Genomic DNA, 19973 nt, shown 5'->3' with positions numbered 1-19973 from the left:
CTCACAACCAGTTTAGCAGTATGGAATGGATAGATACTTCTTAATCACAGGGAAGAAAACAGGCCTGAAGGACAAGATGTCAAAGTAATTTGTGGTCCTTGGTCAGGCAACATCTTGGCTGCCTTAGAAACTGTACCTTCTCTTGGCAATAATCCAGTCAGAGCATAAATCCCTGGGGTCAGTCCCAACCCACTTGTGATATTATGGTTATATATCCACAGTTCCTGGCACAAAACTCCTATAGCCCTTGTTACAGTCTTTTGTTACAATGGTGAGGCACTTCAGGACCCAGAAGCAGGCCTTAGGAAACAATCTCTCTCCCGTTCTCTCTGACCTTCTGCCCTCCTTTCCACAGCAGGACTCCAATCTGACTGTGAGTCATAAGACCTACATTTCAGAGGGGATCCCGCCTCATACCCTGGAGGAAGGAATGAATGCTGGACAGAGAGGCCAAGAAGAATCTAAAGAGACAGGCCTTGCTGGGTTTAGATCTTACCAATTTTGTCCAATCACATTTCCACATGGTTGTCAATCACACCTAGCCAATGAAGCCTCCGTAAAAGGCCCAAGAAGACACGGTTTGGGGAGCTTCCAGACAGCTGAACATATGGAGGTCGTGGAGGGGTGACGGAGATGTGCCTGTGGAGGGTGCGACAGCTCCATACCCCTTACCCTCTATCTTGCCCTACATATCTCTTCATCTATATCCTTGGTAATGTCCTTTAGAATCAACTGGTAATGTAAGTATTTCTCTAGTTCTATGAGTTGTTCCACTAAATTAACTGAACTCCAAGAAGCAGTCATGAAAACCTTAACTAGAAGCCAGTCAGATAGAGGTTGCAGAGGCCCAGACTTGCGGCTGGTGTCTGAAGTGTGGTGGAGGCTGGGCAGTTTTGGGGACTGAGCCCTCAACCTGTGGGATCTGAGGCTATCTCCAGAGTTATGTTGGAATTGAATTGAGGGACACCCAGCTGTTGTCCACTGCAGAGCTCATTGCTTGCTTGGTGGTGGGGAGAACCCCACCCCTGCCTACATTTGGTCACAGAAGTCTTCTGTTGATGACTGTTGCGTGAGAGCAGAGGAAACGTTGAGTTTTCCTTGAAAAACACGGTTAAAGGTGCTTGGTGGGAAGGAATTCCACTGTGTGGTTTCTTTCTTTGAGAACCTTTATTGTTCTTGGAACTCTTAGAAAGGCAAAGGACTAAATTTGGAAATAAAAGTCATTGTATGAATATACAGATATTTATTTTCTTATGGTAAGTTAAACTGCTTGCTAATTAAGTAATTACTTAATGAATCCAATAGTACTGCTTATTGAGCAATACTATGTGCTTGGCTCATGCTAGTCACTACACTGTCTAAAGAGATCGTATGAGCAGCCCTGTAGGGCAGGTGTTAAAATTCAGCCCCATTTCCCAGACCCAGAGACGAAGGCTCACAGAAGAAGAGTGACTCCAGCAAGTTCACACAGGTGGGAGGCGGCACGGCAGGCACAGGGCTCCGAATTGTCCACCCAGAACCCCTTCTCACTGCTCTTCTCACTGCTCCACCCCATTCCACACAGCTTCAACTTGCTTTCTTTTCCAGGAAAAGAAACCAAGGGGCATGGTGGGTGATGTGGTGGCAGAGTTGGAATTAGAACCTGGGCCTCTGACTCTTAGTCTAGGCTCCTTTCACTGCTTTGTGTGAAAGCCTTTGGGAGTACAAGGAGCCATACAGTGGGCAGGAAAAAATCAGGCAGAGCTTTCCCTGGTGATGGCTTCTTTCTTTTCAAGCTTACTAAAGCCTACAAAGCTGCAAGCCCACCTGGGTCACCATATCCCATGGGAACAACTGAGGCAGATAATTCACAGCAAGATTTCATCGTCGTGATGAAACTTGAAGCTAAAAGACCAACCAATAACAGGACAATTTGACAGATGCAGAGAAGAAGGGTCTCTTTTCTATATAATCCTAGAAGAGGCACAAACCTTCTCACCTGGGCTTCAGGAAGGACTTCTCCATAATCAAATCCCTTTCATAATTACGTGTAATTATTCTTGTCCTTTGTCCTCACCTACACTAGAGTGTGTGTCTGTTAATCTGGGAGTCATTAGGATGGCAAATAGTGAGGTCACCTGGATTAGCAGCTAATGAATTCTCTACCGTTTGTTCTGATGATAACAGGATAGGACAATAAAATATTATTCTGAAGCTTCTGAGAGAGAATTTTACTTGATTCAGGGCTGGTATGTTTTGCAAATTAGGTGATAAGACAGAGAGTCACAATGCTTTCCTGCTCTTGCGCAGCCCCAGCAGTAGCTTGTTTCTTGTGCCATCCTCCTCCAAAGGGGTCTCCCCACCCCTCTGCCTCAAAGTCCCCTGGTTCCCACCCGACTTACCTTGCAGCAGTGTGTAGAAGGCACCTGAGGCAGACAGGTTGGTGGTTATGGTGACATCATCCTTGCTGGAGGTCTCTACCTGGACATGCACTGAACTGTCTGTATCACTTCGGAAACTGCTCACCTGGCCAGTAGGGAAGGTCACATTTGTCAGGCGGCCAAAGCTGTCGTACCTGGAAACCAAGGGGTGGCACTGAGTAGTAGAAATATAATGGTGCTCTAGCTGGAACTTGGTGCATTCTACCTCATGCCATGGTTTTGCTGTGCTCTGCTTTCCTTTCTGGTTGGATATATTCCCATGTCTCCCACATCTGTTGCACAGGACCTGGTACAGAGATTTCAGGATGTGACTCCACCTGCTGATATCCAGCTGCAGGAAAATGACTGACCCATCTGAGTCTCCCTTCCCTAACTCAAACAGTGGAGATGATACCACCGACCTGCCTACTGCCCAGGAGTGCAGCTATACACTGGAATTCAATTGTGAAGGGGTGAGATGATGGTGGTCATAATGAGATGGCTGGCCCAGAATCTTAGAACTGGGGGACTCCCCAGAAATGATGTAGTCAAGCTTGATGCCTGAATACCCTCTGCAAAACTTGCAAGAACTGGTTACACAGGTTTTTCCTGAAAAACACTAGAAATGGGAGCTATTACCCAGGGGTTTCTACAAATCCTCAGGAAAGGGGATTCTGAATTCAAACCAGGACTCAGCCTAGATAAATGGTGTCTTACAACACCTTCCATTTAGATTTTACATCTGGCACTAAGCATTTTTGTATCTGCAACTCTTAGAACCCCACAGCTTTGCTCAGGAAGGGTCTTTCTAAAGCATCATAATTGAATTTTAATTCTTTTTACTATTCTCCTGATAATAATAAAAGAAAAACCTACCATTATTGAACACCTCCAATATACGAGGCATGGTGCTAGTTGCTTTTCATGAATTTTCATGTAATCCTCATTTAATACATTTTTCATGTAATCCTCATTTAATCCTAGTCTAAAAGGTATGTATTATCTCCTTTCTGGAGGATCAGAAATTGAGGCTTGGAAAAGTGAAGTCACCTGCTCAAGGTCATACAGCTAATTAAGTGTGGGAAGAATAAAAATTCAAACTCAGATCTGTTTGCTTCCAAGCTGCCACCTGCCTCTCTGTCTTCAATGAACACTTCTGCACCATCCATTTGCAAGTATTCATCACAAGCACTCCTCCTGGCAGGAGTGGGCTATTAACATTTTAATTATTGTTTTTAATTAGGGGAGACTGAAGTGTAGACAGGCAGGCTTAAATAACCATTTGCATTTGTGTGTGAATGGGGACACACTTCTTCCTCTACACAGCAATATTCCTGACTTTCCGGACACGATTGACCTTGTGTACTTTGGGTCTCTCTACTGGCCTTTTTTTTTTTTTTTTTTAACTCTTTTGTTTTTAATTCTGGGGTAAAGCTGGCCCCTGGGTTCCTGTGAGGGTTTTCACAATGGGGAAATAAAAGTTCAGAGAGTTCAGCTCTGTCCAGGCTCTTCCTTCAGCTGGGCCTGGCTTCTTGCTGGGATTCCTGGGTCTGTAGCTCCTATGGTTTCAGGGAAGACTTGGTGGGTGAGATTAGGCAGGCCTTTGCTCAGGAATTCTCTGCCCAGGGTCAGGCTTGGGTGCTGCACTACGGACTCTGTCATTTGCCAACTGTTTCCGTGCCTGCGCCTGGCACAGATCACAGCACTCTACACTGAATCTAACAGTCCCTGGCACACTCTGCCACAGAGGAGGTATTGGTAGAGATCTTCTGAATAAATCACCCCTGTTTTTGGTTTAAGGCCACTTCTGGGGGAGGGGCCAGTGGCCTTCAGGGAAGTTGGATGCTTCTGCGGCTGAGGCCTTTCCAGGATGGCAGGCAGTGCTATGGTCTTGACTACACTCCCCGGGCAGGGCTGCAGGCAAGGCTGTGGCTCTATCAGAGGCTTTCCTGCAGGTGGTTAGAGGGCTTCAAAAACCTACGTCCTGCCATGGTTTCTCCTTTCTCTTCCTGGTACTGAGTCAGGTTCTTCCAGGAAAAGGTCAGTCTGGCCTAGCGGAGGCTGAAACCTGGACTGGGTGGTCAAAGGGGTAGAGTGCCCCGCCGAGCTAACTGAGCGATAGTTCTGAGAGATGGTGGCTAGGAAGGAGGGCATCTTAGGTAAAGATCTGAGATGCACGTCCCAAGGCTTCTATCACATTGAGACCCTCTCAGAGCTCTGCTCCCTTCAACTCTGAGAGAGGCTGGGGTTCTTTTTAACCCTTTGTGGACACTGGAAATTTGAATAGAAAGGAAACATACAAAAATATTGACAGTGGTTATCTCCAGGAGGTAGAATTACAGATAATTTTAATTGCTTATTTATATATATGTATCCATAATTTTTAAATAATAAACATGGATTATTTTCATAATCAGAAAATTGTGACAAGCCAGGTAAAACCACATGTAAGAGCTCATGAGCATGGCCCTCTTGGGGAGGCAGATGCCTTAAATTTCAGGCCATGCATAGGAGAGCCTCCAAGTATGGGGCAAGCTGTCAATAACAATTTCTAGGCCTTTTCAGCAAAATATTACTAGGGTACTCCAAGTTTTGGAGCTAAAAATCAAGACCCACCCCCCACAAAACTGGTTTTTCTCTGATCATCTTAACTCTATCTGTGATTCATGATTAAGCTGGGTCCAGTCAGATCCTGAGTCATCTTTTAAATCAACAGGAAGATTCATTTAGTCCAGCAGTTTAATGGGATAGGGATGCTGTTCTAGGCTGATTCTCTGAACACCTGTAATCCCTGTATATACTCTCTATTAAAAAAAGACTATTCACTCAGACTGTCTACTTTCCCAACCTAACCACATGAAAAAGATTTTATAATACCATGCAAGAAACTGCAAAGACAGCTGTGGAGTCTTACAGATAAGAACTGACAGATTGTTAAGTAGGGGTCAGATGTCACTTTGACACTACTTCTACTATAGCCTTGCTCAAATGCCACCTCAAAAAGCCTTCCCTGGTTTCTCCTGTCCCTTCTTTGAGTGATATGCTGTGCACAGCTCTAACCCAGAATGCCTCCCCTGCACTGCAGTGTTGATGTACACATTGTCCCCCTCTTTGGACTGTAAGTGCTTGAGGTCAGAATAGGTCTGTGGAGTCTGTGGATTGATGCCACCTGGATTCTGCCACCTGCCAGCAGTGTGACCCTGGAGGACTGGCTCTCAGTTCATCTCTGCTTCACCAGCATTGGAACTGGCATAGACAAGACAGGCAGACAATGTTAGCTGAACAAATAAATGAATGCAGGATTGGATGTGCAAGGCCTCTTTCCTACCTTGTGGGAGAGGAGGCACCATGATTCATTCACACATTCCCTCCTACAGGACTCAGCACAAGTCGGACACACAGTAGGTACGTAATAAACACTTGCTGAATGCCAAAATATGGAAACAACAACTCTCACTAAATGATACTCTGGCAATCTCCCTAGGCATCTCCCCAGAGTTTTAGTATTGAAGACAGAAAGAGGCTTTGTATAAAGGCAGACAATTGCGATTATTATTGAAGGTAGCATGTAATGAATAATTAAATTGGGCCTGAAGAAAATACAATGAAAAGGTCCCGTGCCTTCAAGATCTGGTTTTCGTTTTATATTAGATGGTCAAAAAACAGTAATTTCCACTCTTCACATTTTCCATTAGAAGGAATGAATGTCTTAATTAAATGAACATCAAATAGAGCGACCAATTTATAAAATTTTCTTGTCTCCTATTCATTCATTTCAGTACCTTCCAGAGTTTGAGAAGTGACCTGGATCTCTTTGCTGCTGGATCGATATCTGTGATTATCTGACCAGAACTGCTTCTTCTGACTCTATAGGGGAAGAAGTGGGGTTACCCATCCTCTGGGCCCTGCCTGCCTTGCCCTGTGGGCCACCTCTACAGAACCCTTTCTTCTCCACCACAGTGCTGCCGAGAGCTGCCCTAGCAAAGTGCAGGGACCTGGAAGGGGCAGTTCTCTGAACTCTCTGGGCTCCAAGTGGCTGCTTCAAGTCCTGGCCCCATGATTGGGTAGCATCTGGACAATGGCTTAGTTACATCTGTGACGGCTTTCATTATGGGAACCCACAAAGCACTGGCAAATTTTCTTTCTTTCTAACCAAGAGGAATGAAATAAATAGTTTTTTGAAAAGGTCTCTGGAGCCAGATGGTCTACGCTTTGAATCCTGGCTCTACACTTGCCAGTCATGTGATCTGGAGGACAGGCACTTGGTTCTGTGTTCCTCCTAACCATCAAGTCTCCACCACAAATGGTATAATTTCAGGCAGGCTATATAACATAACCTTGGTGAGCCTCTGTTTTCCCTTCTATAAATGGAGATAATAATCCTATTTCATATAGACACATGAAGATCAAAAGAGGTAACATTTAAAATGAAAGGCAAACTTATTCCCAGGGCCCCAGGGCCCCAGGACCCCAGGAGATTGCCCTCAGTGGAATGTTAACTCCCTGAGGTCAGGGACTTCATTTGGTCCCTGCTGTATCCCCGTAACATAGAGTGTCTGGCATACAATATGTGCTTCCTGATGTCAATGAATGTTGGCTGAATGACCTGGCTCCTTCCTGCCTTTCTTTCTGACTTCACCTGGAACCTCACTCCTCTGCAAGTCCTTCATCTCCCTGTATCAGCTTCTGGTCCCCAAACATACCAACGTCAGTGCATGCTGGTGTACTCATGCTTCCTGCTCCCTCTGCAGGAATGCTCTTCCCTCCAGTGTTGGTATGGCTCATCCTGTCATCATTCATGTTTCAGATCAAATGGTATCACTTCAGTGAGGTCTTCCCTGACCACTGCTTCTAAGACAGATAAGTTCCCCCAATGTCTGTATCATATTTTCTTATTGACCTCACTATACTTATTATATATTTGTTCTTTGTTGTCTGTCTCCTCCTAATATAAGCTCCATGAGGACAGGGACCTTATCTGGATTCTTAGTGCCCAGGAGTATCCAGCATGTGGACAGTACTTGGTACCTATTTATTTAATGAATAAATATGTAAGTAAATAATAGATATTGTTGATTCAAGACATGGATTGAGAGCAACTAAGAACTTCTTTGTTTTACCTTTCCTTGTCCAAATGAGGAGGGCAAAGGTGCTAATATTCACGTGGTACCTTTTAGGTATCAAGCACCATGCTCATCATCATCTTTTGATATAGGCATTATTATTATCATCATTTCACAAACGGTGAAGAGTATGCTCAGACAGGATAAGTAACTTGCCTAAGATCACACAGCTGGTAGAGGAATATAAATTCAAAGTCAGGTTCTGTCTAATCTTAAAGAATGTGTTTTTTTCCACCAAGTTTCCCGTAAAAATGAAGCTCTTTCATATAAAAATCTTTGGGTTCATCACTGTGCTATAGAAGATATTGTTTTTGCAAGTCTCCAGTGGTCAAGAAGACTGACAGTTTTGTTTTTTTTTTCCCCCAGGAGGCTTTGCTTGCTACCACTGCAATTGACTTTGCAGCAACGCCAAGTTCCCATTTGGAGGGTATGATAGGGATGGCCAGATGATTGGCTTTTCATTATTTCCTCCCACTGACTTTTTGTTCACTCCATTTACCCAAAGCATCTTTGGAGCACAGTGAAAGAAAACACTTAAAAGATTCATATAGGCCAGGCATAGTGGCTCATGCCTATAATCCCAGCACTTTGGGAGGCTGAGGCGGGCAGATCACATGAGGTCAGGAGTTCAAGACCAGGCTGGCCAACATGGTGAAACTCCATCTCTACTAAAAATACAAAAATTAGCCAGGTACGGTGGCAGGCGCCTGTAATCCCAGCTACTCGGGAGGCCGAGGCAGGAGAATTGATTGAACACAGGAGGCAGAGGTTGCAAGGAGCTGAGAATGCGTCATTCCACTCCCGCCTGCGTGGGAAAAAAGAGCAAACCTCCATCTCAAAAAAAAAAAGATGATACAGTTGCTGTGAACATGGCTCTCAGAAGAGGATTGCTAAAGGGCATCTTCACACACACTGTAGGGCTTTCTTTTTCACACTCAATACTTCATCTCAAGCCACTTACTATGTACAGCTGGCAAAGAAAATGCCAAATTGCCCTCTGATACTAAACTTTTGCTGATCTTAACTTTTTGGTTAAAAAATAAGATTTGATTTGTATGACTTTGATTTCTGATTGATTCAAACACCATCCTCATGTCAGGGAACTGGGCACTGAATTGTCTGTGAAGAATTATGGTTCCTGGCCCAGGCACACCAGTAGCTACCCTGGCCCAAGTCAGTGTAATAGATGTCATGACATCATTAGCTACTCCAAAACTGGGTCACAGCCAGACTACCATGTGGCTTCTGCATTAAAAACTTGTACTTGCTGCCCACTTCCTACAAAATTAAGTTCCCAAAATGAATTCTAGCCTTCTGGATTCCCAAGATCTGGCTCACTCTGCCATGCTGTAGTTGCGGTGGTGCATCTGGTGGAAAGTGCTCAGGATTCAGGTAGATCTGGGACTGAACTCTGGCTTGGCCACTCATGCCTAACATGTCGCACAACCAGTCAGTCTTGGTGCTCATTCTTTTATGTTCCTCCCACCCCCAGATCCATTCTCTGTCTCCCTGTGCCCAGAGCAGCTGAACCCTGTAGACTGTGTCCCTCACTGGCTCACTTCTGTTGGGCTAAGTCAGTGATAGGCACTGGTAAGAGACTGGAATTCAGAAGGTTTTCCTCATCCCTTCTTTCCTCCAGTGTCATATCTCTAATAGTGGCTGCATCGATCTATGATTACAGCTTCGACCAATGGGCTTCCCCTTCACTGTTACAGCTCCCACTGGACTTTAGTCACAATGTCCTATGACTTTCCCCCCTTGCTCTGCAGCCTGGGGGTTGGTAATGGCTATTCACTGTTTTTAGTGCCTGGATGCTTCAGTGTCCTTTCTTTCTTTATTTGTACTTTTAGTTAATTAATTTGCTTAGGAACAGGATATCACTCTGTTGCCCAGGCTGGAGTGCAGTGGTATGATTATGGATCACTGCAGCCTTGAACTCCTAGGCTCAAGTGATCCTCCTGCCTCAACCTCCTGAGTAGCTAGGACAACAGGTGTATGCCACTACATCCAGCTAATCAAAATTTTTTTGGTAGAAATGGGTATTACTATGCTTCCCAGGCTATCAGCATCTTTCTTGGTTCCTTTACCCCTATATCTCTATAGCATGTCTTCATTTGAAAGATATTTTTGCCGAGTATAACACCTGATTGGACAGTTTTTTTCTTTCAGCACTTCTGTCTTCTAGCTTGCAAGGTTTCTGATGAGAAGTCTGCTATAATTCTTATCTTTGTTCCTCTTATAAAATACCTTTTTTCCTGGCTGCTTGTAAGGTTTTCTCTCTCTTTTTTAATTTAGCCATTTGAATATATGGCTCGAAATGTGTGTGTGTGCGTGTGTGTGTATTTATTCTGCTTGGTGCTTTCTGAGCTTTTTGGATCTGCAGTTTGGTATCCATTATTAATTATGGATAATTATCTGCCATTATTTCCTCAAATATTTCTTCTGTCCTGTTTTTTCCCTCTTCTCCTGGAATTCCAATTACATGTGTATCAGGCTATTGGATATTGTCCCATAGCTCTTGGATGCCATGTTCTACATTTTCCACTCTTTTTTCCCTTTGTGTTTCAGTTTGGGTAATTTCTATTAACTGTCTTCCTTCCTTAGCTGTGTCACGCTGTGTTCTCTGGAGACAGCAGCCCATCAAAGGCATTCCTCATCCTTATAGCCGTGGTTTTCATTTCTAACAACTCCGTTTGATTCTTTATCGTTCCTGTCTCTCTGCTAAAATTACTCATCTGATCTTGCACATCGTTCACCTTTTTCATTAGCCTTTAAAATAATTACAGTTATTTTAAATTCTCTGACAGATAGTTTCAACATCTGTGTCATAGCTGAACGTGATTCTGATGATTTCTTTACCTGTTGGGAATGTGTTGCCTTTTCTTGCCCTTTTGTACGTTCAGTTGAAAGCGTGACATCTTGTGTAGCGTGGAAGAGACTGAGTGACAGGTTTATGCCTGGATATGGGTAAGAGTTTTCTTCTGCTAAGACTTTTGTGAGGGGGTTTGGGTTAACTCAGGATTTGGGCTGGCTTTAAAGTTTGTTTATATTTAACCTCTATCATGGGTTTGAAATTCCCTTAGCAATTCCTTGTGTTTAGGATGGGAAACTGGTTTGCCAGAGGGTTTTTTTCCCTCAAGGTCTGCGGTTCAGCTCTTGGGTCCTCCCTCTGTGCTGTCTCAGAGAGGGTCTCTTTCCATGCTGCTCCTGCTCTCTATCCCAGTCCCAGCAGTCTTCTGCCCTTCACTGATGCTTTCAGCCTTTCAGCTGGCTAGGGCAGTGGCAAAGCCTTAGCTAGAGTTCTGACTCTCAGGCATGTGGGTTATTTTTCCTTCCATTTTTCTTCCCTCACTCAGTTGAAAGGATTTTTCCCCAGTGCCTAAGCAGGACAGTGTGTGCTGCCCTTCTCTTCATGGATGAAGGGTGTTGCTCCTGATGGAAGATGAGGTGAGCAGGGTCTGGGTAGAGTGGTCAGGAGTTTATCCTCCTCCTTTAGCAGCTGCTGTGACCCTCCCCGAGGTCTACCATAAGGGACACTTTCTTAAATCCTTCCCCACTCTTTTCTGGTGGAAAACTCCTGGTGGGATTCGTGGAGAAAAAATAGTCCTTAAGTAGACATGGACCTGCCCAATTCCTGCAGCCTCCAAGGGCTTCATACTCTCTTGCCAGTACACACTTATCCTGTGTAAATTCACCAGCCATCCCAGCTGAACTCTTTCTCCACGAGGTGCAGCTGCCTCAGCCAAGTCAGTGCCCACATCTTGTCTTTTTCTGCAAGAGTCTGTCTCTCCTTGGATTTGACCTCAGAGAAGGAGTTTAAGGAAATGCATGAATTCACCTTTTGCCTGGCTTATTTTCTTGATAAGGTTGGGAGTGATGCACTTTCCAGCTCTCATATCCCCAAGGAAAAACCGAAACCAGATCTCTTCATCTGACCCATTTCAGCTGAATTCTACATCCTGTTGGGAGCACTGACAGTGCTGGGGCTCAGACGTGAATCTAGCATTCCTTTTGCTACAGCATATCTTTTCTTCCTGTCTCTACCTTCCTTCCATTCTGAATTTACATGTCATTCATAAAATATTGACTATTTGTCAACCAACTAGTTGGCAAGCCCTAAGCCTGATACAAGCAGAAATTTGTGAAGGTCTCACAGTACTTAATGTGAGCATAATTTTAACAGAAGCTGTCACAGGGCATTGTGGGAGACCGGAGCCCCCTCCCCTATGAAACTCACGGGAAGGGGTTGCTCACACCCATTCAGCAAGTCAATTCTGGAGCCTGCCTCATACTCGTTAGGCCATTTTCTTAGCTACCAGATGCCATCTGACCAGGAGCTAAGTCTGAGAGTAATGATGGGAGACGGGAATGTACTGTAGACTCCTTCAAGGTTCCTACCAGCAGACCTGTGGGCTGAGGAAAGGGAAGTCACCTTGATTCTCCAAATTGGTGAACTCTGTAAATCAAGGTGCTCTGAAGTGTGTGATGATTATGTTAGGTGTACTATTTAATCTGTTAAGAGAATTGATAAAGCTTACTTAAAACTTGTTTCAGGCTGGGCGCAGTGGCTAACGCCTGCAATCTCAGCACTTTGAGGGGCCTAGGTGGGCGGATCACTTGAGGTCAGGAGTTGGAGACCAGCCTGGCCAATAGAGTGAAACCCCGTCTTTACTAAAAATACAAAAATTAGTCAGGCATCGTGGCAGGTGCCTGTAATCCCAGCTACTCAGGAGGCTGAGGCAGGAAAACTGTGGAGGTCACAGTGAGCCGAGATTGCACCACTGCACTTCAGCATGGGTGACAGAGTGAGATTCTACCTCAAAAAACCAACCAACCAACCAACAAAATAGCTTGTTTTAATAATAGCCTGTGTCACAGGCAAGCTTGGGCAATTTTTTAGAAAAATAGAACATTTTGGTTATAATCTATTAAACTGCCTTACGAAGCTAAAGGTAGAAAATTCACTAGAGTAATGGTTCATTGGCAAAATCTGTCCAAATCCTTAAGAAACACCATAATGAAATATCATTATATCTCTCCTTCCAGAGCGCCTCATAGTTTGCAAAGTATTTTTACTTTCAGTACTTATTTAGTGTTTCAGTCCTCATAATGGCCCAGAAATGGGGTAGGGCAGGGGATTATTTCTGCCTGGTTGAGACTTGGGTCTGGAGGCCAGCCAGCCTGTCCCTGAGTCACATGGCTCACATCCAGTGAAAATAGGTGTCTGGCACCCTTGCTTCATTCTCAGTCTGAGCTGGACCATTTTGCCTTGGCTGGCTGTGCATGTTATTTTCCAGCCGACTTTGAATATTCTCAAGGACCTGATTTCTTTCCTAGTTCATATCATAAGCTCTCATACCTGATTCTGCTCTTCTCACCTGACCTCTGTTTCCTATTTACCTCAATTAAAACTCTGTTCTACTCCTTCGATTAGTTTACTTGCAACTGTTCCTGGGAAATACCTTTCACACTCAACACTTCTGCAATTACTGATACTGCCACTAATATTGCTTGCATCAACAACAACAACAACAACAACTGCAGCAGCTCTCATCTGAGTACTTACAACGAGTCAGACACTGAGCTTTCCATATTTTATCTCATTGAAATTTTGAACCTCATACTACTCCTATGACATAGGTAATGATTTTCATCCCTATTGTACAGGTAAGTCACAAAGAATATAGGTAACCCTAGAAAATGCAGCTGAAAGAACACAGGCTTGTATTCTGGTTTTGCTATATACTCACTGTGTGGTTTTGGGCTCATTATCTAATCTCTCTGTACTTCATATGTAAAAAATGTGGATGATGATTCCTGCCATCTGAGGATGCTGTGAAGACTAAATGGGAAAGAGCCTGGCATATAGTAGGATCTCAAAAAAAAAAAAAAAGAGTTTGCCTTTCTATCTTAGGACTTTTATCTATGACTTCTAGTTTGTGTCAACAAGGATAACCACTCCTGGGTACTGCTATGAAGTGGAGTCTTTGGAATTCCAGATGCCATTTTATAAAAAGGCAATTGTAAAAACTTTTCCTTCTTCACTACACATCAACTATAGCTGTATATTTAATCAAGGAGCGAGAGGGAGGGATCTTTTCTGGTAGAAGTATAGGAAACCGTTTTAGATTTCAGGGGTGGTGGAGCGTGACGGATGCAGTGATGTGTAAGCATTCGGTTTGAGATCTGAGGGGGTGACCTTGGGAACTAATTGAGTGCACAGACTTGCTCTGACAAAGAAACCCCTGTATTGGTTAAATAATGTATAAGAGATTTCCATCGGGCAATGGGCAAAATGGAATTATTTAGTGTATTTCCATTCCAATGAGTTAATCAAGATAATTGCTGTTTTCCTGGATCTTTGTCTTTTCTTTGTAATTAACAAGGTCCTTGTTTGGAGAAAGGAATTTAGCCAGTGAACTTTGTACAAATTGCTATGACACTTTTGTTCAAATTCTATTTAAAAATCGATTACAGATCCGTTTTCTTTGGATTCTGCTAGGACTGTTAGAAACTGATGCTTGATTAAGCTTGAGAAAAACTTTAAGGAGTCAAGTTCATTTGGAATTAACAAACTCAGTGTGGTGGTGGGGGATGGGGTGGCATATAGGGAGGGCAGCAGGGCAGCACTGAGAAAGCCCGAGCTCTAGCATCAGACTTGGACTGTGATCCCTGTTCTGCCACGTCTCACTGTAAGACAGTGGGCAAAGGAGCCTCCAGGGCCTCAGTTTCTTTGTCTGTCAAATGGATAATATCACCCATCCTCGGAGCTATTGTGTGGATTAAATGCACTGGCGTCACTTGTAGCCTGTAGCTGATGCTAAACAAGGCTAACTCCTTCCCCACCTCTTACATGCTTATTTAATGGTGACATATTCAGCAATCTCAGTTGTCTGAACCATGGCTAAGACCTCAAAAAGCAGCTTAAAAAAATCTAAGTAGAAAGAGAGATGTTAGTCCGTTCATTAAAATATCTCCTAGAGAAACACCCCAGATGTATATATTTAATTTTGGCTAGGATTATAATAAGCTGAACTTCTGGTTCTCTGACCACGCCTCTTAAGAAGTCCTCTACTGGAGTGAGAGTAATGAGCTACTTGAGGTGGGCATTAGGACTGAAACAAATAGTAGGTGGAGAAACCCTACCCTTTAGATCCCGGACCTAATAAAGTAATGGTTTAAAATCACTTCAGGCAGGAGCAAAGGGGTCTATATCCTCGTTTCCCCACTTCCTAAAAGCTCTCTTCATATTATAGCATAATATGCAATTGTTGTTCCTTATTAATGACCATGAATCATAAAAAGAAGGTTTCATTATGTCTGTATAATGTGCTTGAGAAGGGAAGTATGCAGTACACTCCATAAGAAAAGTTCCGTGCAAAATGGTTAATGAAAAGGGTGGTTTTTTTTTTTTTTTGGAATTTGAAGATGTGAGTTTCAATTATGTGGAAAATTCATCCACATGTGCCTATTCCTTCTCCTCTTGCCACATTTCTGGACAGTCGTCATATGAAGATGTTAGCACTTCATCAGGTAAGTACTTTTCATCTACACCATCTCCCTGTGGGATGCTGGGCAGGTATCCACTGTATCCATTCTACAGATGTGGAAACCGAGGCCAAGAGGGAGTAAGTCCACAGTGGAGTGGGGACTGATATGCAACTCCTGTGACTCTAAAGCTTATGCCTTCTCCACCAGACCATTTCCTTCCTAGGAGAAATCATGTGGAATATAAATGTATTATAGGTAATGGTTTTTATCCCAAATCCTGAATTAAAATAAAATACTCCATCAATTTATCTCTAATCCTACAATGAATTAATGAAACAAAACCATTGAATGGCCTTGTTTTGGTACTTACTCATAAAATGTTGTCCATCCATTTTCATTGCTTTTGGTTGCCAGAAGGCCAGAATTGCCGTGATATGTCATCATGGCCAACTCGTGTCCTTGTGTGGTCACACTCTTGAGTGCACTGTTGGTGCCCATAGTCACCCAGTATACCTGGCCATCTGGGACCACCAGCCAGAGGGGCATCCCAGTAGAGTCTCGGCGGACATTTACCATGTTGCCATTGTTGTCTGTGATGAGTGTGACATCACCATCCCCAGTGTAGGTGAAGTTGTACAGGTAGTCTCCCGTGGGCAGGCTTTGGGTGTACAGGTGCTTGCCAGTGGTATCAAACAGATAGAGCTCCTGGTCAATTGGTGAAGACAGCTCATACATGTTCTGGGTATTGAGGAATGGCTTGTTCTTCCGGATAAACCGAATTCGGATATTCCCAAGGTCTGCCACATAGAGCTCCCCATCAGCACACACAGCCAAGGAAGATGGGGTATTCAACTTTGCATCCTTGGCATAACCATCATCTCCGGAAAAACAGTCACAGTTGGCATCATTTTTACAGTCACAGCCACTGGGGGCCCCTGCAACAAGTGAGATCTCTCCGCTAGTGGTGACCTGCCTGATGCGGTTGATCTTTTTCTCATCGGTCTCAGCGATATACAGGACCCCGTTGTGTGAAACAGCCAAAGCGGTGGCCGACTCCAGGGTAGCGTGGATGGCCACCTTGCTTAGCAGGAAGTGGTCAATGCCAGGGACCTGGCAGTGCATGGGCCTCCCAGCGACAATGCGCACCTGGTGGTTTTCAGATATTTGCAGGACCACATTGTTGTCCAGGACATAAAGTGAGTTGTCCATCGGGTTGATGGCTAAGTCTGTGGGCCACTCCAGGCGAACCTGACAATGAAGACACCGATACTCAAATGACTGGCAAGATGCCCACCACTACTCTATCCCATAGCCCATGTAGCCCGTAACAGTGTCCACAGTGGCTTCATATATAGTCTTACTTGATCCTCATGCAGCCTATCATCAACAATGATGTTAATGTCAGCACCCTGATCACTGAGAAACCATGAAAGAGCTGCTCACATTTGATGGTCTCATTAAAATGACAAAACATGAAGAAGGAGTTAACAACAAAAACAAAACAGTAGGTAAAAGGGTAGACTTTGGAGTTAGATAGGGCTGGGTTCAGCACCTAGTCCGCTACTTATGACTGTGGGAAAGTTACTTTGCCACTCTGAGCCTCAATAGTCACATATGGGAAATGGGAATGACAACAGCACAGAGCCCCTTACCCACCATAATCCACCAAATAATGGCAGCTGATGTTCTAGAGATGGAGGGAAAGGCAGATGGAACATGGAGGCTGAAGTGGAGTTGTTCTGAGGCTTAGAAAAATTATTCAGGCATGGTTGATATGATACACGTATGATTTCTCAATTCTTTGAGTTCATGGATTCACAGCTGGCTGGGTGCTACAGATATAAAGACAACATAACCATGGCCTCTGTCTGTCATAGTTCTAGACCAGTGATTCTCGAATCTGGCCTCACATTCAAATTATCTGTGGAGATTTTAGAAAATAATGGTGTGCATAACCCACCCTTGGTGAGCGAAATCAGATTCCTGGGTGTGGAGCCTGGGCATGGGCATTATTTCAAAAAGCTTCCTGAGTGATCCTGACATGGGCTTGAGAATCATGACTGGATCCTTGCTCCTCATGTATGGTCATCAGCATCAGCTCACCTAGGAGCTGAGCATAAATGCAGAATGACAGGCCTCCCCCAAACCTACTGAATCAGTATCTGCAGTTAAGCAAAATCCCTGGGTGATTTCTACGCACACTGAAGTTTATGAAGCCCTGCTCCAGACAATAGTTTCTAGGACCTCAGAAAACACGTCCACCTGGAAGGGATTACTGAGGCTGATAGTAGGAACAAGGTATTCAGAAGTGCTGGGGCCCTCATGGAGCCTCTTCTGAGCCAGGCTGGGAAACTGGCATGGGTCATAGTGAGCCTTCAAGTGGGCACCCAGGGGGTTGTAGCTGGCATGGTATAAGGAGAGGAATGTTTTCTTTGGTGGACATGGAGGCTGGATTGTTGGATCTATCATACTGGGAGGTGTTGGCATTAAGGGGAACCCTTTGCCAACTGTGTCCCTAGAATGTCCAGCCACATTTTGTGTGGGCTGGAAGCGCCGACAGGTGCACCCTACTGCTGATTTTTCCACCCACCTAAAAATTCATTGCCTTAGACTTCCTGAGCCCCCTACAAACCCTTGATATTTGGTCCAATTTGGGGCTTGCTTAAGCAAGGTATACCTTTATTTTTATTTACATATGTATATATGTCTGTGACAGGGTCTCACTGTGACACCCAGGCTGAAGTGCAGTGATACAATCTTGACTCACTGCAGCCTCCACCTCCCAGGCTAAAGTGATCCTCCCACCTCAGCCTCTTGAGTAGCTGGTACTACAGGCATGCACTGCTGTGCCCAGCTAATTTTGTGTATATATGCGTATATATTTGCATACATATATACATAATATATATGTATATATTTGCATACATATATTCATAACATATATGTATATATTAGACAGGGCTTTGCCATCTTGCCCAGGCTGGTCTCAAACTCCTGAGCTCAAGCAATTTGCCTACTGTGGCCTCCCAAAGTGCAGGGATTACAGGTTTGAGCCAGCATTTTGGCCTAAGTGTATGCTTTTAGATAAGAAGTTTTTCTTCCAGGAATTTACTAATATACCATTGTCTATAAGAGTGTTTTTAATAATGATGAAGCCATTTTTAATAATAATGAAAACTGAGAACCAATTCAAATGCATAACAACTGAGAATTGGCTAAATAATAGTACACTTAGTTTACTTATAAATTAGAGTACTGTATATAGTTGTTAAAAGTGATGTTACAGATGGATATTTAATGACATGGAGAAATGTTTGCTACATATTAAGTAGAAAGGACAGGTTACAGAACTGTAAGCACAGTGGGATACTAACTGGGGAAAAAAAACAGGAAGTTTGGCTAGATTATAGATAAAGCAGAGATTAAATGCTTGAGGGATATATATCAAAATGTTTACCATACTGGGATTAAAGGTGGTTTTAATTTTCTTCCTCATGATTTCTAACTTCTTATATTTTCTACAATGTAAATGTGGTAGTTTACCAATGTAAAAAGCAACCCCAATACATTATGTACACACAAGTGAGGCTGCTCCATCTGTTTCCTTCAGCTCAGGGACATTCTCAGAGGGGCAGGACCTTTCTCAGTTCATCAGAGCACGATCTTCAGGTCCTGCTTCCTCAAGTCTTCTTGCCCCCTTACTCCCAGCTCCCTCTGTCCCTGCAGACGGGCCAGGGCGCCTGCAGACGGGCCAGGGCTGCTGCTTCCCACTCCCCACTCTCTCTGGGCAGTGTTGTGGCAGCTTTTGGTTGCATCAAGAACATAGTTTGCTCTAAAGTGACAGGGGAATTTTCAATTTCTTAAAACGCACTTCTTGTCAACACTGGCTGCTAAATATTTTATGCCTTCTGGTCCTGTGGCACCTTGGGGACCTGCTTGCGAAGACCTTTCTGCCTGTCGTTATGATAAAAAGATGGCTCCTTGATGGGAGCAGTGGGGGGTGATAGAGTCAGTGGAGGGAGAGGGGAAGGGGAAGAGAGGAAGGAATGAAGAGCAAGTGCTTTCAAACACTCCCCCGTATGCCATGTGCACAGAGGTGCCTGGGAAAGGAGAAGGGGCACTGCTCTTGGAGTCAGTCCTCACTCCGTCACACTGCCTATGTGATGATGCTGCACCAGACCAACTACCTAAGCCTCTCTGGTTTCACTACCCTATTAGTGATAATCATGCTGAGACTCGATTTTCCATCCCCAAAATGAATGGACTACACTTCATAATTTCAGAAGGCTTTTAGCTCCCGTGTTCTATGGTTCCAGTGTGGAACGGGATCCTCTCCCCTGTCCACCTGAGCATTCTGTGCCTTTATTAAAGCACTTGGAGCTGGCTGCCTTGTTGCAGAGTGGTTTTCTTGGAAAAATGGATTGTCAAATGAATAAATGAAGGAACAAAGGAAGGATCAGCGAATGGTATAGAGGGAGTGAGAGACTAGGGTCCGGACATCTCACTTCCTATTCCACTTCCACAACTGCTACATGTGTCACCTAACTCAAGTTTTTTAAACACTCAACTTCTTTCTCTACATGTAAAAGGGGATAATACATATTACATAGGGTAGATGTGAAGATTAAACAAGACAATGTACAAGGAAGTTATTTGTGAATTTTGAAGGGAACTAGTATTCACATCCTATTACTAGCTGCTGGGTACTGTACTAGACAATTTATGTAGATAATTTCATTAAAAAATTCATTTCCATATCCCTGATGGAATCTGGTACAGGGCTCTACATTTATAAATGCCTTTTCTTTCACCACGCTGCAGTATTCTTATCTGTAAGATGGATTATTGTGATAGCTAAGTAAGAAAAGAGAAGTTGTACTTATCCTGTACTGCCATTTCTAACAGAGTGCCTAGCACATACTAAGTTCTTATTTTGGAGCCTAAGCAGAGTTATTCTCTG

At 43.9% G+C, this 19973-nt stretch overlaps 1 protein-coding gene across 12 annotated transcripts in view; it reads right to left on the bottom strand.

Annotated features, from left to right (window-relative positions):
- Positions 1-19973, bottom strand: part of TENM4 (teneurin transmembrane protein 4) — a 3057282-nt gene that overhangs the window by 25269 nt on the left and 3012040 nt on the right. For all 12 annotated transcript variants that reach the window (XM_032296006.1, XM_032296008.1, XM_032296015.1 and 9 more), the window contains 2 exons: positions 15384-16261; positions 2382-2554 (listed from right to left, as the gene is read on the bottom strand). In XM_032296006.1, the coding sequence (XP_032151897.1) occupies positions 2382-2554; positions 15384-16261 (1051 nt within the window). The remainder of the gene's footprint in view (positions 1-2381; positions 2555-15383; positions 16262-19973) is intronic.

Source organism: Sapajus apella, unplaced genomic scaffold, assembly GCF_009761245.1.
Source record: "Sapajus apella isolate SASKATOON/1434 unplaced genomic scaffold, GSC_monkey_1.0 scaffold34, whole genome shotgun sequence".
In the NCBI taxonomy this organism is placed as follows: domain Eukaryota; kingdom Metazoa; phylum Chordata; class Mammalia; order Primates; family Cebidae; genus Sapajus; species Sapajus apella.
Note: the sequence above shows the minus strand (reverse complement) of the source record. Positions and strands in the feature narration are given on the sequence as shown.